The sequence below is a fragment of the Nuphar pumila genome, chromosome 3 (genome assembly GCF_984573655.1).
Source record: "Nuphar pumila chromosome 3, dmNupPumi1.hap1.1, whole genome shotgun sequence".
Lineage (NCBI taxonomy): Eukaryota > Viridiplantae > Streptophyta > Magnoliopsida > Nymphaeales > Nymphaeaceae > Nuphar > Nuphar pumila.
In genome coordinates this window covers 16,799,986-16,822,184 of record NC_143251.1, presented here as the reverse complement: position 1 = coordinate 16,822,184, position 22,199 = coordinate 16,799,986, and the positions used below count along the sequence as shown (strand labels likewise).

General features: G+C 39.4%; 2 protein-coding genes across 5 annotated transcripts in view; one reads left to right on the top strand and one right to left on the bottom strand.

The window, feature by feature from the left end:
- LOC149842139 (sister chromatid cohesion protein PDS5 homolog D-like) overlaps nt 1–12,508 on the top strand; it is a 39,774-nt gene extending 27,266 nt beyond the window's left edge. For 3 of the 4 annotated variants that reach the window (XM_089998933.1, XM_089998934.1, XM_089998932.1), the window contains 6 exons: nt 8,370–8,455; nt 9,955–10,006; nt 10,095–10,178; nt 10,260–10,303; nt 11,793–11,876; nt 11,950–12,508. In XM_089998933.1, coding sequence (XP_089855059.1) covers nt 8,370–8,455; nt 9,955–10,006; nt 10,095–10,178; nt 10,260–10,303; nt 11,793–11,876; nt 11,950–12,109 — 510 coding nt within the window. In that variant the 3' untranslated portion in view covers nt 12,110–12,508. Of the gene's footprint in view, nt 1–8,369; nt 8,456–9,954; nt 10,007–10,094; nt 10,179–10,259; nt 10,304–10,617; nt 10,709–11,792; nt 11,877–11,949 lie in introns of those variants that run through there. The other variant, XM_089998935.1, reaches the window with a different exon arrangement.
- Nucleotides 12,509–16,105: 3,597 nt separating this feature from the next.
- LOC149842138 (transcription factor LRL1-like) lies at nt 16,106–20,048 on the bottom strand. The gene is made up of 8 exons (XM_089998937.1): nt 19,931–20,048; nt 19,144–19,755; nt 18,655–18,741; nt 18,389–18,523; nt 18,202–18,267; nt 17,994–18,059; nt 17,796–17,864; nt 16,106–16,798 (listed from the first exon to the last, which is right to left on the bottom strand). Exons 2-8 carry the CDS (start codon nt 19,753–19,755, stop codon nt 16,451–16,453), a joined length of 1,383 nt encoding a protein of 460 aa, XP_089855063.1. The 5' UTR covers nt 19,931–20,048; the 3' UTR covers nt 16,106–16,450.
- Nucleotides 20,049–22,199: the final 2,151 nt, after the last annotated feature.

The window sequence follows — 22,199 nt, the reverse complement described above, 5'->3', positions numbered from 1 at the left end:
TCCTATGCAGTCATATTTTCTATGGACTTTTGTCATGAAGAGACTCCAGTTGTGCCATTTTTCCTTTTAGCCTGTGTCATTGGTGCTTCAGGGTGATGGTGCTCGATACTGACTGCTGCCAAGTATATTGTATGCCACACACACACACACACACACACACACACACACACATATATATATATATATATATATATTTCTTATATATTTCAAATATAAATTTTATTAGATTAAAATTAGGAGTGCTCATCTGGTTGAAATTATCACCAACCCATTTTTGGTGAAACGTATGTTTATACTTTTAGGAGTAAAATAGGTGTTTTATTGGGTGAGAAAAAGTTATTACTGCTGTGAAAGATACATTATGGATCAATTTTGAACTGCCAAGGGAAATTTCATGAAAGTACAATCCCTTGTTTGCCTCTAGAAGTGAACAATTTCAAGGGTCCACTGTGGTTGTGTACTATGATAAATTGGGCTAGACAAAAACTCCTCTTCAAGGGCTACTTCAGATGGCTTGGTGGTGTAAGGGGTTCTTTTGATGCTGAAGTGGAGCCAATTTCTCCTCTTTTGTATATGTGGATTACCCTATAAGTGAGAAAAGAGCTTTTGAATGGTGGATAGATCATAGAGCAGGTTTAGTGGTATTTGTTGTCACAGTCATAGTTTTAACAATTGCAGGATCTTATCATATGTGCACGAGTCAAACTAGGTTATATAAAAAATGCCGCAATCCTTAGGTTGATTCAATCTTTGTTAATAACTTAAATTGGTTGAGTCAAGCTAAAGAAGAGGCCGGCTCCTATTATATGCATGAATAGTCCAAGTTATGGCTGGACTCTCTTAAATTAGCTTAGTCAAGTCATCACGCACAAAGCACATGCTTTCTCATATGCAATATGCGTGTTGCATGCATACCACTGCGGTGTCGCCGGCGCGACCAATGGGGTTGTTATGAGGATGCGGAGATGAAGGCAACAGATCAAACCCTGCTGGCGCATGGGTGTGTCCATAGCATTTAGAGGTGGGCCATATAAGGCAGGGTGGCCGTGGGGCCTGGGGTTTTCCTCACTTCGCTGAGGGTTCCTCGTCATAAAAAAAATCCACGTTGCATGTGTGCCCATGCGGTCAAAGTTGTTATACAGTAGCTATGCACCAACCACCCTTGGTGCCTAGATGTTGCCTAGTGATGATAATAGAGATCATATTGAGAAAGAGAAGGATTCTGTACATGGACAACTCTTACTAGAACAAAGTGCAATAAAGGACTCATTTGTTGGTTACATAGGAACCATGGAACCTAGGAGCAAGATGGTGTACGGTATACAAGATCCTTGTAGAAGTCTGGATCAACATCAAGCAGAGGGAGGCCAGTTTTTATAAGAAATAATTTGGGAAACAAAGCCGATGCTTAACATTTTCTTATCTTGTTACTGCCGTAGGAGTAGCATTAGTCATTGGAGGTTTGGTTTTGTAGACCACCATAATATTATTGAGGCACTTCACCCTGGTTATTACCATAAATATGGCAGTAATAAGAGGTAATCAATGGTGAGAAAAAAAATCCGCAAGGGTTGTTAGGAGTCATGATGCTGGTTGGTGTAAAAAATCACACACCTGTATGTTCGGTTCTTCTATATCACTGTTGGAAGGGAGAGGAGGGAGGAGGTAGCAACGAGTAGCACGATTCTCAATCAATTGGAATCGTGCCCTATTCCTTTATATATATATATACACACACAGTACATTGATCGGATCAGGTTTGTGATTCTTCAGTCCAGACCCGATATTCCAGATATTATCTATCATGTGAGGATACAAGGATACGGGTTCAGATCTGGACCCGTATGTACATATACAATCTTAATAGTCTCCCTCAAGTTGTGCATGGTTTTATACCATGGACAACTTGTTCTTCAAAAACCAAAAGTGGATGTTGGTAAGTTCCTTAGTAAACAAATCTGCCACTTGATCAGCCGTGGGAACATAAGCTGGCTCGACTTCTCTATCTTCGATCTTTTGCCGAATGAAGTGTTGATCAATCTCTATATGTTTGGTATGACTGTGATGAATGTTGTTGAAAGCAATTTGTATGGCACTTTGATTATCACAAAAGGGATTGGTGGTCCTAATAGATTCTCCGATCTCAATCAAACGATGTCTCAGCCATGTAGCCTCTGTTGTAGCGGCCATCATAGACCGGTACTCAGCTTCTGTACTTGATCGTGCAAATGCACGTTGTTTTCTGCTACTCCATGCTATCAAGTTCTTGTCAAGAAAAACACAATATCCAGAAACCGATCGCCTGTCATCTGGATCTCCAGCCCAATCTGCATCTGTGTAAACATCTAATCGATGTCGCTCCACTTTGAACTTGGACTGATGATAAACTAGACCATATCCAAGAGTACCTTTTAAATATCGAAGAACTCTCTTAACAACATTCATATGTTCTGTTCGTGGATCATGCATTAATTGTGATACTTGGTTCACTGCATACACAATGTCTAGTCTGGTGAAGGTGAGGTATTGAAGTATACCAACAAGACTACGATATTGCTTGGAGTCTTTATATGATTCTGCATCTCGAGAAATGAGCTTGTGGTTTAATACACTAGGGGTGGATAGTGGTTTACAATGCATTTTCCAATAGATCCAAGGTATATTTGTGTTGGGTTAATAAAATAGATCCATTCTGTCTATCCACTTCAACTCCCAAGAAATAACGCAAGACTCCCAAATCTTTCATCTTAAACTGTCGATTCAGTAAGTCCTTGGTAGTTTCTATGTGTTCATCTGAATTCCCAGTAATAATAATGTCATCCACATATATAAGAATCAATGTACGTACCTGACGATCACAGAAAATAAACAATGAATGATCGAGGTGAGAAAGAATGAAACCATATCGCTGAACTTCAAGGAAAAAATTGTCAAACCATGAACGAGAAGCCTGCTTTAACCCATAGATGGCTCTTTGTAGTTTGCAAACATGTGTGTTGGGGCTATATTCTGCATAACCAGAGGGTTGCTCCAGATACACCTTTTCTTTCAGGCTACCATGCAAAAATGCATTTTTGACATCAAGTTGATTAAGAGTCCATCCATACTAAACCGACAAAGACATAATTAATCGAATAGTTACCATCTTGACCACAGGACTAGAGGTCTCATCATAATCTTGCCCATATTCTTGAGGTCTCATCATAATCATGCCTATATTCTTGAGTGAAACCTTTTGCCACCAACCTTACCTTGTAGCGTTCAATAGATCCATCCGATTTATACTTTATTTTATAGACCCATTTAGACCCTACAACATTTTTATCGGATGGTCTAGGAACAATTTCCCAAGTTTCACACTCATGTAAGGCTTTCATTTCCTCGTTGATGGCTTCAACCCATTTGAGTGACATAGATGTTTGTAAAAAACTAATAGGTTCATCCTATTTTTCAATCTGGGAGATGAACAACTGTAAGTCTGTAGAGAAGTTGTTATAACTAACCCATCTTTCAATAGGATGCTGAATCCTCTCAGGCTTTCTAGGGTGCACATTGGTTCGCTGAGCTTTGTTTTTATTTCGCCGTACATAGATAGCCCCTTGGAACTTGGTAATATCTGAAATGGTAGGCATATTATCCTGTGTGGTTGGCGACTCTTCCCTTTGTGAACACACATCGGGTTTATTCCGTTTAGTCGGTATTGTATGACATGAGGAAGCATCATGTGTAACCATTTGATCAAACACCTTAGCAGCAAGCCACAACTGATAACCTTCATCATTCACGCTGTGTTCTTCTACCCTTTCTGGGCTCTCAGTATGAGTCTCTTCAAACACAATATTCCGTGAGACTCTGATGCGATTAGTAGTGGAATTGTAGCAACGATAACCTCTGTATTGATCAACATAACCAACGAACTTACACTTGCATGCCTTGTTCTAGAACTTGTCACGTTGGGAGCTGCCACTATGAACATAACATATACAACCAAACACTTACAATTCATTATAATCAGGGTGAGTCCCAAAGAGTGTAAAATAAGGAGATTGATTCACAAGCAATTTCATTGGTAGTCGGTTTATGATATACACGACAAAATGAAAAACTTCCGTTAAAGGGACATGAGTGCCATGTATCATGCTCAATGCACTCTCCTACCATCATATTGGAAATGTCAGATTTGAGATGAGAATTGATTACAAACTAAGGCACAAAATGAGTGAAAAAGCTTGAACACTTCAGATTTGTGTTTCATAAAGTAGATCCAAGTATATCTGGAATAACTGTCTCGATAAAAGTGACATAATAGCGGCTGCCCGATAAAGAAGATTGCGGGGCAGGTCCCCAAACATCAGAATAGACAATTTCAAAAGGCACAAAAGCTCTTTGATTTATTGAGTAAAATTGAAGAACATGACTCTTACATAAATAACAACTGAAACAAAGAGAAATATCAAACTCAATACTCAAACTAGATTCTGGAACAAGTCCACTAGACACAAGTCTCTCAATGAATGAACTATTATAATGACTCAAACGACGATGCCATATTTTTGCCTTATTACATTGAGACCGACAAACAATCTTTAAATGACACTGGCTGAACTGGTTGTGGATTTATTGGAGCAGCACGAGCAGAAGGAGACTCCTTAAGGACATACATATTTTTCTGTCGTTCTCCTTTAATGAGCGTCTTCTTCGTGAGAAGATTCTTGACACAAGAGTAAATTCAACAAAAGAATTAATATCATCGACAAGTTTAGAAACAAAAAGAATATTTTTAGCAATACTGGGTGAGTAATAAACATCAGATAAAAGAAGTGAAGAATTGGGCAGTGGAAGAGAAATGTTTTCAACATGAGAGATAGGGTTGAGGGCACCATCTCCAGTTTTAATACTAAATTTACCACAATAAGGAATGGGTTGTGAAATCTTACCAACGTCACCTGTCACGTGTCCAACAGCCCCAGAGTCAATGTACCAAGTCCCCTGCTCAGTTTGCTTGAAACTTAACTCGGAAAGAGCAGAAATCAAGAGGTTCTTTACATTCTCCTTTTCATCCCTTGCTTGTCCTCTAGTGGAAGGCCCGATACTATTAAATCTGTCTCTGTTTTGCGGATTATGTCAGCAATTTGCCTTAATGTGCCCCTTTTTATTACACTGGAAACACATTGGTATCTGTCTAGAAGATTGGTTCTTTGGGAATGAGTTGGGTAACTTGTTAGGCATGGGAAGTAATCCACGACCTCCTTGATTACCTCTTCCCTGTCCCCGTCCACCTCGAAGGCCTCCACGTCCACGTCCTGCCACTAAGCCTGTTACAAAAACCTCATGATTGCTGGAATTTAAAGTCGACTCCTCACCTCTAATAGTAACTTCATACTGCAGTAGTTTCACGTGCATATCATCAAAGTTAGGCAATGAAGGAAGGCATAGAAGAGAGGTGACCAACATGTGATAGTCCGATCCAAGACCATTCAACGTCTGTTGGTCTGTGATGCTTTTGACTTTGTTCATGTATTCTGTAACCGATAAATTCTCTTTTTTCAAGAGTTAAAACTTTCTCTTTAAATGAAGAATCCTAGCCTCAAAAATCTGTTTATAGGTCTGCGCTAGTACCTGCCACAGTTCTCTAGCAGAACATTCATCTGGAATGGCCACTAATACCTTTTGAGAAAGTGTAGAGGTAATGTAAGCCACAGCCGCCTAATCTTTTCTTTTCCATGTTGTAAACTCTGGATTGCGAACTAGTTTATTAGAAACCTCCCTTTTATCATCTTGCTCTTCCTGCATGATGAACTCAGAAGGTGCATAAATCGTTCCATCGAGGTGATCAGAGAGGTCTAAACTATGAATAAAAGACAAAATTTGCCTCTTCCAGGTCGAGAACTTGGAGTTATTCAATTTCTCAGATATGAGTTGACCAAGGAAACTGGACGGAAGTGATGGGGAATCCACGAGGAAAAGGAACGAGTTGACTAAAGAGAAGGATGAGAAAACACGAGTTGATGAAAAAGAAAAGATTGATTAAAAGATAAAAGATAAGAAGAAAAAACTTTGGTTCAGTTGCTCAACAATTCAATGACCCAGCAACACAGACCTATTCGACCCTTTTTTTTTGCGGACAGTCTTGATATAGTTCTTCAGAAATGCTTTGCAGAAATCGTGTTTTGGAACGATTGCAAATCTGATCTTAAAATATCAACTCGTGCTTTGAGTTTTGGAAATATCAGATCTGATCCAACAATATAGGTAAGAAAAAGAACAAATATGTTTTAATCTGATTTAAAAAAAAATCAGATGTAAAACAAGAGCAGAAGAGTGATCAGGGTTTAGAAAACTGATCGGATATGATCAGATTCAATTTTGACGTTGTGAAAGGAGGGAAAAATTGATTTGCCGCAATCTGATCTAATTCAATCTGCCTTCAGACGATAAGATCTGATCTGAATGATCAGATCCGACATTAGGGAAGAGATTGGGTAGCGATCGAGATTCAAAAGAATCAAATCTGATAGGATATGATCAGATTTGATTTGCCACTTCTGGAGGAAAAGAGAAAATCGTGACCTGAATCGATATTGGGAAGATTTTTTTTTTTGAAAATAAAGAGGATGACAAATCTGATCAGACACGATCAGATTCAGATTGACGTTGAGAGGAGAAAGAATGACTGAAAAGAAAATGACCCAATATGATCAAATCAAAATTTTTTTTTGAGAAATGAAAAGAATAGAATCTGATTTAGAACAAGAGAAGAAAAAAAGAGAAACTCGACCTGATCATTAGACTTCAACCCGCTCTGATACCATGTCAGAAATCACACACCTGTATGTTCGGTTCTTTTATATCACTGCTGGAAGGGAGAGAAGGGAGGAGGTAGCAACGAGTAGCACGATTCTCAATCAATTGGAATCGTGTCCTATTCCTTGACATATATATATATATATATATATATATATATATATATATATATATATATATATATATATATATATTACACTGATCGGATCAGGTCTGTGATTCTTCAGTCCAGACCCGATATTCCAGATGTTATCTATCATGTGAGGATACAAGGATACAGGTCCAGATCTGGACCCGTATGTACATATACAGTCTTAATAGTTGGTTGGTATTTAGCGTCATTATAGCTTGGAGCAAAATAACATTGCTCCTGAAGAGCTGTGCATGGTAAAATGAGGGGGTAGATTATTGTGAGAGGGCATCTCAGAAACCCCACACTTTAGAATTGCAAGGCAGGAAACTGGTGTAAATGGTGCCCTCCTTGGTAGATGGCACCATCCATTCAGTGTCCTATCCTCAGTTAACATAAGTTATTGTATCACAAATCTGGTAGTGCTATGCCAAGCTGGCAGATTTCATCTTTTAAATATATGTAAAACTATCACATGGAAAAGCTAGACCTTCACAATAACACAATCGCAACTACATGCATCAATGTAAAAATTGTGAAAAACTTTCATGTCTGTCATGGTCATGGTCTATACTTTCTCCAATTTCCGTCAGTGGTGTTTTCCATAGTCCAAGTAGCTGGTTCACCTTTGGACATGCTATGCTATGCTTTGCTTTTATTTTTCAGCATATTTAACTTGGTGCTAGAACCTTGTTCGGAGATATTGCTGGCATTGAGCCAGATTTATATGCTCAAGTGGAATTTGGAGCCCTTTCAAACACTAGGGAATCCAACCACAAGGAGACAAGTAGTTTGGTACAACATTTCTTCCATGTCCTGTTTCATTTTGTTTAGGGTGCAGAAGAAATATTGATTCTAATCAACATGTATTACACTTGATCTTTATTTATTTGGGTCCCAAATGGATAGATATAGAAGCTATAATTATAAAACTTGATGAAATCTTGGACACATTGGTTATACATTCCTGGCGGTCTCAACTCTAGGGATAATTTTTTTTTGGCTAAAATTCCTTCAAGTTTAGCCCCTCATATTTCACATTTTTTGATCTCTAAGGGCAGATTTTTATTGAAGAAATCAAATTTTCCATCTTCTTGTATTGTATGGATCACTGTATGAATTTTCCTTTTAGCTCTTCGCTTTTTTGTTTTTCATCTTTTATTTGATGTTTTTTTGTCAATGTCATGAGTCCCTATTAGGTGCATTGAAGGAATTGCAGATTCCCATTTCATTTGGGTGACTACTTGTATAATAAATTTGCGGTTGACTTGCCTTATTTTATGTCACATGAAGATTTTTTAGGACTGTTAGTGTTATGTATTCAATATTCTTATTCTAAAATGTTCATATCACGTCATTAAAATTGTTGGACGTTAGGCTGATGAAATTTTTAAATTTTCATCTTTTTGATTTTTAAAACTTGTTGCTATGACAGACTCCTCGATCCACAGACCGTGCCATAGCTTATGATGAAAGCCTCGTTGGATCTAGAATTAAAGTTTGGTGGCCGTTAGACAAAATGTAAGGGACACTTGCCACTTTGTATTGTGATATTCCTTGCACATGCACACAGATGCTTGATAACAGTGATTGCTGATATACTTACTGTTATTGGTTGGTTTTGTTTTTCTTGTTCTCTGGTTATGGTTCTCTGAGTTCTGGTTTTTATCCTTTATATCCGTGTCTCTTCTAAACTGGTTGAATGGTTTATGCTTGCATGCTGAGTGTGTCGTCTCTGATGTTCATGTATACCATGATTCTTGTTCTCTTCATGTTTTATTTGTTATTTAGTTCCTGAAAATTGTCTTAACTAAAGGCAATCTATGTTGTTTGTTAGAACTGCATATAATCAGTTCTTTGGTTTTCTCCTTTTGAATATGTCATAGACTCATAGTTACTTTTCACATTTGAGCTGTGGATATATTTATCTCATTTCACTGATTTATTTGCTGTCCTGTCTATGTACGTTCTTGTTGTATGGCTTCTTCTAGTGGAAACTAATGAATTGTACTTGCATTTTTCAACTCATAAGAGTTCTTTGTACTGTTCCTGATGGGCCTGAAATACAATATTGTTTGTATTGGTCTAACATTAGATGGATGATTGTCTGTGTTCGCCAAGATGGAAGTTTTTGCTAGAGAATTGCTTGCCTGTCCTTAGTTTTTCATTATTGCAGACACCCGTCCTGGATAATTATCTAGAATAGAAACCTCCACTTATAGATGGTACATTTAAAAGTAATAATCTGCATCCTTCCATCTAGGCCTTTTGTGCAAATATTGCAAACTGAACCTTTAATATGTTAAACCAATGACAAATTAACTAACTTGAACATCTTTTCCCATCGACTGTAAAATGTTTATTACTTTAGGTGGACATTTGATACTTGTTAAGCAATGAAGAATTGTTTCTCTTTTTTCAAACACCCCTTTCGGGCAAAAAAAATCTGAACGAATTTGTCTCAAAGCTGCATACAAAATAGCTTCTTCTGATCAACTGCCCCCTTGTTCTAAATCATTAATGCTTAGAAACTATGGATAATATTGCACTGTTTTTAATTACAGTGAACTCCAAATAAATTAGTCTTGGCAATATTTACAAGATTGCTGGACAAACTTGACACACAAGCACATGCACATAGAAACTTTTTTTTTTCCTGATATATTTGGACACATTCTACTTCTTTAAAGTATCGTGCACAATAGTCTGATTTTGGAATTTGTCATCATATCATATCATGACCTAAGCTTGGGTTGAATGTGAGAGCTGCATTAATAGAACTATCATATCTTTCTCAACAGGAAACTGAATCAGCCTTTCTGGCTAAAAGGACAAAAATGTGTTGATCTAAGCTTTCTGTGTGCTTGTGGCGATCAAATGATTTATCAAAATTTATTTGCATATGAGCCCCTGAATAAGAAGTTTTGGAAGCATTGTGTTCTAGTTAAGAGTTTGCTTCATGGAAGTTCTACTTGTGTTATTGCTTGCATGACAAATTTTAACGTGCTCTTCTGCTTCAGGTTTTATGAAGGTTCCATTGTGTCATACGATCCAAGCAAGAAGAAGTATAAAGTAAAGAGCATTTATGCTTTTGGGTTTTGTATCTTAAAGTTACACAAGTTTGTATAGCGCATTATAAAACAATTTTGTCCTTGTCTAGGTGTCCTATGCTGATGGTGACCAGGAGGATTTAATGCTGTCTAAGGAGCACTGGGAATATGTTGATGCTGAACAACAAGAAGAGGTATACTAAAATTTCAATCCGATTATGGCTGATCTGATTGTGTTTTAACTGTTACTTGTATCTGATCATGATTATTAATAGGGGCGTTCAACAAGTGGTGTTGGCGCTGATGCTGCGGCTGAAACGTAAGTTAATTTCTGATTCTCTTGAATTCTTATTCATGATGCTTCCTACCACCCTCTTTTTTCTCGACTGTGCTTGTTCTCTGATAGATTGGACCCCCTGGTGATTAGTCAGTTTTTTGTTCAAATTGAGATGCATGCTGAAGGATTGAAATGATTTTTCAATCGAGATGCATGCTAAGGGATTGAAATGTCCTCCAAATTTAAGCTACGTGTTAAAATTCCTCTCATCATCTTTCTATAGAACGCACCAAGTGTTGGTACTTATGTGGTATATATATTTAATTGAATCTATATCTTCTCTTCTACTTGAACAGTTCAAAGACTTGATTGTCTTACAAGATTACTATGAGTCATCCACTCGGATTGGTAGAGGATAGAAGCATCATGAAGTGGAGAATAACCATGGAATTAGCGTAACTGTCCTTTTCCTGTGGCAAACAGCACTTTTCTTTTTTCATTTACCAGTAATTCTTTCTAAAATGCCACTCAAGCCTTACAAATCTGACAACATGAATTCGGGTTTCTCATTTACAAAACTTGGCCTTTTGGTTACCTTGGTCTTCTGTTGAGAGTACTGATGAATTAAAATGCTAAAACCAGGGATATGGAAGATCAGGAGACTGAAAATATATAGATGAATAGGGAAGCATAAAGAAACAAGTTTTTTGCCATTTGTAAGTGCAATTTTTTAAATATTTGGTAGATGTATATATGTCTAATTTTCAATGTTTAATTGAGATATGAGTTTTGAAACTGACAATAGATGGAGACATATCCTATATGCACTCTCAGCAGCTTAAACATAACATATGCATGTAAGATCTAATAATAAGAAATTTCTTAAGAGAATTCCTACTGAGTCTTAGGCTGAACCATATAGGTCGTTCACAACAAACATAAATTTCTTATGGATCTTTTTGTCATGCTAAAGAAGTCATTGGTTTATTTGCAGCCATGCTTTCCAAATCCGTTCATTTTATATGATCAATTGTGTTTTCATGTACGAAAGTTTATTAAGAGAATATATAACTCATCATTAGAAGGATTATATCATGAAAAAAGCTCTTGGTTTTATGTAGACAATGCGGTCGTTGCTAAAGCTTGGCTTCCTCCTAAAAGCTTGGCTTCCTCCTAAGCGTTGAAAAGTTATGCCTCTTTAACAATTCATTTAAACATGGGATCTGTCCAAACCTTGAGGAAAGGGTATGGTACATTCCGGTCTCAAATGAACTAAAGCCAAGCTACCTTCTGTGCCTTGAGATGTTCTACCATTAGTTTCTGCAACAACTGTACTTGAGCTTTGTGTAGAGGTTTGAACGTGGTTCATAGTGGGGGTTTTCTGTGTTTCTTCAATTGTTTTGGCAAACACTGTTAAGCTTGCTATTGGCAAATGAACTTTACTCTCTTTTGTGTGCGTGCATGCTCATGCTGTATTTATCTTGTTTAAGGTTTTGCCTCGCTGATCATGTTTTGTGCCGGTTTGAATCAGCCCCCCTCCAAAGAAGAAAGTGAGAACCTCATATTCGTCAACCAAAGGCAAACAGGTCAAGGATGAAACACCGCTGAAGAAAAGGTTGGTCATAGGTGCTTGTGTTGCTCGCTAGGGTTAGTTAAGTTTGGTGCTGAAGTCTCTGTAAAATGAACAGGAAGGAAACTCCATCCGGCAAATCAAAAGGCATCACCCCTAAATCCAGTACCAAAGTACAATCAAATGGCTTGGCGGTGAGAGGAAAGTCTGGTTCAGCTAAGACGCAGCAAGAAAGCGAGATGAAGGGCAAGAAGCGGCTACGGAGATCGAGCGGTTGATTCACATTCAGAGCAATAGGGAGGTTTCCAAGCTGCATGTTACAATCCATTCACGTTTTTGTGCTGGTCCTAAGCTCCCAACAAAGTACACTTGCTCCTGTAATGTATTTCTCATCCCGTTGTCGACATTGGTAGCTGAAAATCAGTGTTCTGGTGAAGGAATGGTGACAGATGCCATGTAATCAGGGGTGATTTTGTGGGGTTGTGTTTCTCTGTGGAATCACAAACACTTGCGAGGTGAATGGCATGTGGAGCCTTTACTCGATGGGATGACCTTTTCTTTTCCAACATGCCATGTCTTGTAACAATCTATTCTCTTAGGTGTGGTTTGCTTTATTTTGATCTTGTTATCGTGTTCCTTGTTGGGAAATCATTAAGCCATCTAACCTATTTACTAAAGGGTTCTCATGTCTTCTGTGGTTTTTGCTTCCGAGTTCGTTTGTGGCGAACCACATAAAATCCCAAGTCCCTTTTGGCCGCGAGGAACTACTTTCAGCTTGGGACTTGTGGCAAATGACAGTGTACCTGCAACGCGTAGGGGGAAGGCTTCTGATTGGTAGAAGGGTTGGCAAACGAGCCGAAATAACTCAATAGGTGGTGTTGAAGCTTGGGCCTTTTATTTTGGCCAATGTGCCAAGCTTGATTTACGGCCAGCCTGAGTTGAAGGGGCTGAGCATGAGCTGGCTCATTTACAGGTAAGTTATATTTTTTAAATTGAAACTAATAGTATTTTCTCTTTACCTATTTTGATTGAAGCTCAAATTGGTTCACATAAAATAATTGCGTCATTTGAAAGTTGTAAGCAACAGGAACTGAACTTTAAGCTTATTGCTTGCAAGCCAAACACTTCGGCTATCTACCTTTTATGGTATAAAATATATTTATTACTTGCGTTAACAAGCTATACAATCTGAACCGAACTGATCCAATTGTTTATTTTTGGCATGCTGAGTCAATTTCGTGAGTCCACGCTGAACACAGTCCGAGTCACGAGCGACTTGTCTCGTTTCCCAGCGCTAGTAGAAAGGTGAAAAGTAGGAGTGAAGGGTTGGTGACTTGGTGTGTACCCGGTTAAAAAAGATTTTGCTTACACTACCATTATATGCCAAACCTGATTATCACGTCGGGTGACATTGGTTTTAATTTGGTCTGGCCCGGTTAAACCTCTCTTGGATGTGCGGTTTAATTATTGGTTGAATTCTGATTGTTTTCTAGCTGTGACAGGCTGAGCTCGACAGAGTTCGCCAGGCACCTCTTTGTCAGTCTTAGTTCGTTCAAATGATTACTTTGAATGGATTTTTAAAACACTTGTCTCTAGGGCAGGTCTATGTCAGCTTCCTGTGTGATCAGAAAATATTTATATCCAAAACTGGGCAACAACATTGTTACAAATTCAGTGTCCTGTGGTGCTCCTGGTTTTATTTGCGCTCTGTAAGATACCGATCGCGAAGTATCTGAGAGAGAGAGAGAGAGAGAGAGAGAGAGAGAGAGAGAGAGAGCTGCATCGTTATCCAAAAGGCATCATGTATCAAAAGTCCCAGCACCCCTGCGCGCGTGCCATGGCCTACCAGTGAATTGAAGATGTGATATGTTTTTCTCCTTTTGTCCTTTTCTCCTTAAAATATAAATGAAACCCAGTACAAAGAAATGCCATCCTCGCCACCCCCAAACTCTTTATGCGCAAATGACATCAGCCTCATCACAGCTCACTTCTTCTAACTCAAAAAAAGAAAAAAAAAAGATTGAAGGGATGTAGTGATAACTACAAGTGCGCGTGCACATTAATTAAAGCCAAAAGTTGGGAAAGCGCTGTCATCTTTTGTGTGTACTCGTCCCTCTCTACGACAGGAAAACCTTCTATCATTGATATGAGCTGTAGAGGTGCACACGTTCGGCTCAATAGGTCCAGAGTTCAAATCCTATTACTTTTAACTTTGAATTGTAACCGAGCCAGCTGTAACTCATCTCATGTAGCTGGATCTGGTCACGACACGAGCCCTCGAGTTTGGCTTGCCTCACCGTAAAAATCACATTTGGTTTGTTTGGCTCGTTTAGCAGACTACCTGCTCAAAGCATTTTTGCACCCTCCAATTGCTATTGTCAAAATCAAGTAGCATGAGCAGCAAAAGATGAAAATCACCATACTTGTAAGCTCATTTGGTGTAAAAACCCCAGGTCTCTCTTGTCAGCCAGAGAGTACACCCAGTTTCGGCCTTGGGTAAAAGGCGCAAATTGATGAGTTTGGAACTTGTGACATCTCTTCAGGTTAATGACTTTGGCAAGTCACCCTTACCAGATCAGCAAATATCATTGTCCTACCAACGGTGGACTCCTCTTCTTGTTTGGTAGGAGCTGTTAGTTCACGTCACCATGTGTTGGGATGTTGCAAGTTCAAAACCCAATGGTATGGTGTGTAACTGATGCGCCTAACCCCAGCTTGCTTTTCAAAAAAAAAAAAAAAAATCATTATCCTCTTCTTCGTGTGGTCATGTCACCCTTTGAGATGTGATAATGACATCTCATCTCCTTTTTAGACTATGCAAGTAATATAAGGCTTATTAATTTCTGGATCCTAGGAATGTAAGAGAGCGAGAGGCTCATTGTTACACAACTTTATTCTTGTTTCAGAAAAAAAAAAAGGGTTGGAAGTTGGACCAGCAGACTCAAACCAGTGACCAAAACGGCCTATGATTCAAGGTTCAAAGTTTCAAACCACTACCACAACAAAAAGCCATTAAGAGACCTGTCTTTCAGTGCCAATCATGGCGTGATATGAGGCCAAAATATTCCTCATGTCTTCGAGGGTTTGTGCGCTTATCTCGCTCGATCTTCGTAATTGTTTTCCAGCACAGCTTGCCATCACCAATAATGAGATAAATTGTCAGCCAACAGTATTTCTTACGAGCTACGAACCTCAACATCAGGCTTGAAATAAGAGGGAGGGGACCTACAAACATCAGGCTTTATACTGATTAGGGTTTTATGCCTTTAGTCATATTTATAACCACCTCCTTTTGAGAGTTGAGTATGATGACAGTTTTGGGTGCATTGGGGATTAAGGTTTTGAGAGCTATGTATCTCGCCTCTGTATTTTCTTGGATTTGCTAATGGATTTACTGTTGTTCCTTTGCCCGTGAATATAGGCCTGAGTGACCAACGGGGCTCCGCCTGTCTGGTAGGAGCAGCTAGTGCACATCACCTTGTGCTGGGACGTTGCAAGTTCAAATCCCAATGGTATCATTGTATAACTGGTAGGGACCCCAGCTTGCCTTTCAAAAAATAAAAAAAGAATGTAGGTCTGAGTGCCATCAAGTAATTTTTCACCATCACTCTCTTGCTATATTCATGCTGATTACCTTAAATCAAGATTAGGGAAAGTAAGTGTGAGTATTATTGACTCAAACTCATAGTTAAAGAACATTAAATTCAAGACACAAAATTTGAACGCATTAGATCAAAATTCGAGTTGAATTCAACTTCCTCAGTATATTAAAATGGCTCACCAACTTATAAATTATTTTACCATTAAATTAAAAGCCAACCAACCTAATCCTAAGTGAGGCCTGGCAACCCCATGGTCCTAATGTCTTTCCCCCTCCTTCCACTTGCCCACCCCTCTATCTCACCTTTCAGAAAAGTACACAACTCCACAAAAGGAATTACACAATAAGTAGACCATTAATTGCCCCAAGTGGGGTTGGTGTAGTGGTGAGGGGGTCTTGACTGTTAGACAGACAAGGTTCGATTCTCATAGGCATCATAGGCCTCGAGGTCAGGGGTCTTAATCTCAAAATTTTAAGCTGCCATTACGACGATGGTAGTAGGCATGGCAAGCTAACCCAGAGCGATCAGGTCTTAGTGCCGGGTGCGGTTTTTTTGGGTTATAAAAAAGAAAAGAAAAGTAAATCCTTACTTCACCCCTCTCTTGGATGTAGTCTGACCCCCTTTTCTACACACACAGAAACCGAACACGACACGGCAATGAAAACACCGTTCTTGATCTTCACATTAATTTATTTGTGTTGATGACAGCTAAAAGGCCTTTGGACAAGTCGCCAAAAAGCACTCCCAAACAGAGGAAAGCAAAAGAAAGTAAAAAAAAAAAAAGAAAGATTCAGTACAAAGTAAGAACAATACAAAAAGAAAAAAAGAAAACAAGGTGGGCAGGTAGGTCAGCGAAGATGGGCCCCAACATTCTCACGCTTGATTTTCTTCCACTTGCCGTTCATGGCCGTTAATGAGCTAGACAGAACATGGTGTTTGTGTGAAGGCTGTCTGCGAATCAAACGCGCTTTGGAGCCTCTGGCTTACACAGCGATGAACACAGAGAGAACGAAAGTGTCATGGCTTTGAAACGGAAGTGGCGTCTTTAAGGGCGTCCGCTGCGCAACCGCCGACGCTGCCTAAGGCGGACTGCACCGTCAGAACGGAGATACTTGGCGAAGGTGGGGAAGGGTCGATGACGGTGGAGGGGAAGACGTTGGTGGTGGTAGTGGCAGAAATGGCGGAGGCGAGGGCGATGGGCATAAGACAGAGGCCCTTCCCTTGCAGGTACTGCATGGCCGACCCCATATCCTCCTCCATCAGCTTAACCACCTGCTTCTCCGTCGCCGTCAGGCTGTCCTGCGATGCCGCCGCCGCCGTCTGCTCGCCTCCCACGCCGTTGCCTCTCCGTCCCATTCCGCTTGCCTGCGGTTGTTATCAGATAATTCACGCCTTCAGTTGGTTAATTTTATGTCATCATCATCATCAAGCCTTATCCCAATTACATGGAATCGGCTTTACTTACGAGGCCTGTTTTTCCATTGGTTAATTTTATATATAACATACAAAATGCGGACACCATCATGGGATGGCATCACCATTCACTACCACCATGAGAAACAAACAAGAGAAGAACAGGAAAAGCAGGAAACTTTTTAGCCGAACGACCGAACCCTTCCTTTTTTATTGCTCTTTAATTCATCTTTTCTCCGGAAATTTCAAAGTAAAAAAAGAAGTGTAAAAAGACAAAAAAAAAACAGAATTTTTTCTCCTTTAGAGTAAAGTAGACAGAATTGTATTCGAGCATCAGAAAGAGAGTTGGTTCTGGTTAACTTATCAGAGAAGAAAAGTAGAAAACCCCATAAAAAAAAGCGGTAAAATCTGACAACCCCAAGTGGTCAAATTTCTTGTTGGAGCTTCTGTCTTAATTCTTTCAAAAGGGAAAAGAATCAAAACCATTTTTTATGATCAGAAACCTAGTCATGCTGCTCAGCTTGCTGTACTTATAGTCGCCTTCTCGACAGTGTAAACCAGAAATGCCATCCCTTGCGGGCAATTGCCCGGCTTCAGCTGAGCAAGGGTTTATCCTTTACCTTCATTAATGCAAAGAGCTTGACATAAAACCCTAACCATCTGTCTAGTGGCCAAGGCTCCCATCCGCTGGCCAAACTCCTTTGGGCTGAATCAAAATCATCTTGAAACTCAATATTTTTTTTGAAAGGCAAGCTGGGGTTAGGCAGACCCCTACCAATTATACAACTATACCATTGGGTTTTGAACCTGCAACCTCCCAACACAAGGTGACGTGCACTAGCTGCTCCTACCAGACAAGCGGAGCCCCCGTTTATTGAAACTCAATATTTGTGTGTTTAAAAGACAAACGAAGAAACAAACAAAATGAAGTTTTGATCAATGCTATCACCTCAGGGGAAATGTTAGTCATCAATGGAGCAACTGCCGCAGCTCCACCGAGCCTGCTCATGCTCAGCACCTGACAAGAAGGAAACAATAATGAAATAATGAACCAAGGACAGAGAGAGAGAGAGAGAGATTTTGCCACCTGACAAGAAGGAAACAATAATGAAATAATGAACCTAGGAGAGAGAGATCGAGATTTTGCCTTGACTTGGAGCTGAAGAAATTTCACATAGTCGATGATTTCGTCGAGCATGGAAGCCTTGTCGGTCTGTATCGGTTCATTAACTCAGATTTCAGACACACAAACAGGTAGGGACTCAATTTGACTCAAATGAGAGAAAATTTGAGCAGTATCGTGAAGATCAGGATGAGAATTTTAGGAAGCCGAAGAACATTTACTCTAATCAGACCTTGTTGTTATTAGAAACGAGTTCCTGCAGAGCCTTCATCCTTTCTGCTATCCTCTCCCTACGCAACTAACACACAACCATCACCCAAATGTCAATAAAAATGATCAGAAAGAAACTACTTTCCCCAACCCCGCAAAAAACAGGGATCCATATTTACATCTCGGTAAAGGAATATCAGCAAGCTTACTCTTTCAGCAATGCTGTGCGGGTCGGTAGCTTGGCCTCGCCGGGCTCTCACTCGTGGCCTCGCCGGAGCCGTGCCTCCAACCGCTGGAACGGAAGCCAGAGCTTGATTCATTCCGGCATTCTGCCCTCCATAGCTCTACTCCAAGAGGAAGAAAAGGGGAACTTTTAGCAAATTGTAACTGTATTACACACATGAAAGGAAAGAAAAGAAAGAAAAAAGGGAGAAACAGAGAGCGAGGGAATAAGGCCGGGTAGGTTGTGGGGTACCTGAAAATGTAGGCTGTTGTTAGGAGCACCCCTGGTCGTCTGGAAACCATTATACAAACCCTGCACTGAAGCAGCGCTATCGACGCACTGAACCAAGCACGTATCTTACTCAAATTCAAATCTAGGGAGGGGGAAAAAACAAGAGAAAAGAAAACCAACTAAGAACACAGATCCAGTATTGGGAGTGATTTCTTTCCAAGGTGATTGGTCTCTTCAGAAGCGTGCCCATGTGTTTTGTTGTTGTTGTTTTAAGAACTATGATCCTTCTAGAAGTGGATAATTGCATTTCCCACACTAGTTTACATGAAATTTATACTGAACCAAAAGGGAGAGGAAATAACCAGCTACACAGAAATTCGACTTTCAATTATAAATTGTCTGTGCAATTACTGTGCTCAAAACCGTCGCCATTAGTCACTTTTACGTGTGATCCCTTCCATTACTAGATCTGCGTTCATGAACCAAAAGGGAAGAAATGAAGGCGCTTACGGTTTCCGACGAGGAGTCAGGGTTGCTACCCTGGCCGAGACTCAAAGGGATGGACAAACCCCCTCCTCCTCCTCCACCACCTCCACCGCCGAAGCCGATGCCATTGGCGTTAGTCTCGCCGATACTGCTCGCCGATGTGGGGGACCTGGACAGGGGCCTAGAGCTCAAGAGCTGGGAAGGGTTGAGGCCCAGATTGGGGGTGTTGAGTTGGAGCAGCCCAAGCGCCCTTGAGCCTCCCCCGCCGGAGATGTGGTGCTGGCGGAGGCGGGAGGCGAGCATGGTGGAGTCGTCGAAGGTGGGGACGTAGTGGACGCCCTCCAGAGAGGCGCACTCCGGCTTGTTCATGAGGGACATGGTGAAGAGCTTCTGAGAGGCGTTGTTGTTGCTGCTGCTGTTGGGGAGGGTTTGAGGGAAGGAGGAAGGTGAGAGCTCCGGCCACGAAGGAAAGGTGGAGATCATCTGGTCCAAGAAATCGTCTTCCGAGATTGGGTGGTGGTCTAGGCTGGTTGGGTCGGGGTTTGGGATCTGCTGCTGCTGCATCTCTTGGATGGTCATTTGTTGGGAGTTAAATGAGGCCGCCATAGGCACCATTCCTTCGCTGGAAGGCTGCATCTAAGAGAGAGAGAGAGAGAGAGAGAGAGAGAGAGAGAGAGAGAGAGAGAAACCGAAATTTTGTTGAGTTCTACAGAGTACCCATTTCACTACGCATTCAGAAAATAGAACATCCGTTAAAAGGCAAAGATAAGGAGAACCAAAGCCACTTTATACAGAATTCAATAAATCGTACATAGGTGGGTATTCCCAAAGAGAGCCAATCTGCTTTTCTTTATTTTTTTTGGGGGGGGGTTGGAGGGTTCTGCTTTCTTCTTTTCAGGCCGCAGTGTGGACAGAGTTGGGAGTCGGGCGTCTCCAGAGCGAGGAAAAACATAAGGACTCGGAATTCCACGCGTACTTGAGCGCTTTTTGTGCAGCAGTTGTAGAGCGAGAAAATCTCTCTCTCTACAGTTTCTTTTTGTATTTTAAATCAAGGTATATTGTATCTAAAATCTAGATACTGTAGGTGTATTCAACGTGGTCGATCGATTTAGTGGAAATAGAGCCTTGGAACATGTTTTTTATGAAAATATATGTTTTAGGTCAGAAAATTTTAATGCTTCTATAGCCATTGATTTTTGTATCGCCAAAAAAACTGTATACAGGTCAAATTTAGTAATTTGAAAGTTATTTCCTACTTAAAAAAAGACGTAGATCACATTCATTAGTTTCACAAACAACCTGAAAATTTAAAGTTTACTAAGTAGCTAGCTTGTCCATAGAAACGATTGTAGCAAACTTTAACCCTTTAAATTAAATACATCTCTCTTTCTCTCTCTCCAATAGTTCAACCTCATGTATTTTAAAACTTAAATTAATTGCATAACTAGCGTTTCTTTTATCATTACAATAATAGAGAGCCGATTCTAACCATGGTTAGATAGTAGAGTCGGTCTCAGAGCTCGTTGTTGACAAAGTTTTCTATTGGCGTAATTTAGGAAAAGCTAACTTATCAGTAATTTACGCAAGCCCACTTAACATTTCACTTGTTACGTTAGCTATCTTGCGTTTATTATTTTTGTTTCAAAGGTGCGTTTGGTTTTAAAATCAATGGTTGATTTTCGTTTAGTGAAACACAGACTTTAACAAAAAGAACTTCTGAAGAAACACACGATAAGTTGCTCTGCAAAAAGGTCAAAAAATGTCATTTTATGGTATTTGAGATGCAGTAAAAAAAACTGAACATTTTGAATAAACTGTCAAAAACAACATTGTAAATTATAATGCTGAAATGAACTGTTTTCCTTTCTCCCTAAAAAAAAGAGATTACTATCAACTGTATTAAATATAAACAGCTTCAGCTTGCATTGTGAGATTCCAACCATATTGTACCTACAATCAACTGTATTAAATATAAACCCTTTTTTCATCTTTATACCTTTTTTCCAAACTTGTATTGGTGAAAAATGTAACTACAGTAATTATGATAATTAATAAATATTTCGTTACCAGATTAAGAATATTCAAGATTATCATCTAATTTTTTTTGATCTTTTGATCAGACTTTATTTGCCAATATTTGCTGTAAGCCTTGTAAATTTTCCATCTTCAAGCATGTATCTATTTTTTCTATAATGTTAACGAGGACAACATCATGAAAAGGGTTATGCTCATAGAAGTGAGCTTTTAAGCCATGCATTCCTTGATTGAAACACACCATCATGTGAGAGAAGCTAAATTTCTTTAGCATACTAGATCATTTTGAAGCATACACTAGAAGAAAAAGTAAATCAAACTAAAACAATGACGAACATTAGGAAATAAACATCATGAGGTCACATTTATAAATTAATGCCATCTCAAATTAATCGATTTAATTATAAAAATAAGTTAACACAATCTCAATAAATCACCACAATTCATAAAGTTATAATTATTTTAAACACAGAAAAATTAAGATTTCTTTAATTGGAAGGCATTCATATAGGATTGATGAATCATGATATACACTCTATGCATATCCATCGGCATAATTAGATCCAGGGCCATCATCATTATCTTTACTTCCATCATTACCACCTGAAATCAAAATACTTGTTTGCTTGTAATATTAAATATTTTTAGCACACAATAAGATTTATTTATTAATATTGTATTTATTATAATTAAAACTAAATGCTAATTTTAGAGCATAGTTTAATATTTATCTAAGAATCGCTAAAATCTCAGACCTCCTCTTCAACCCACCCATTATGATATTTATCTCCACAAGGCCTATATGCTCAATAAAAATTTTCTTACAATTAATAGCCCTCTCAATTAATCTATATTGTGACGGACGGTAAAAATGTTATATTGGGTGTGTGGTAAGCAGGGTCCTGTGTCAAGCTGAAGGCTCAGGATCGAATCCCACTGGTGCATGGCCGTTGTTTTAATATGGTTGAGACACATAAGGCTGAGTGGTAGTATCCTCAGCCCACAGTTTTACCTTGTAAGAGGCAGGCCCGTTAAGTAACCCGGTT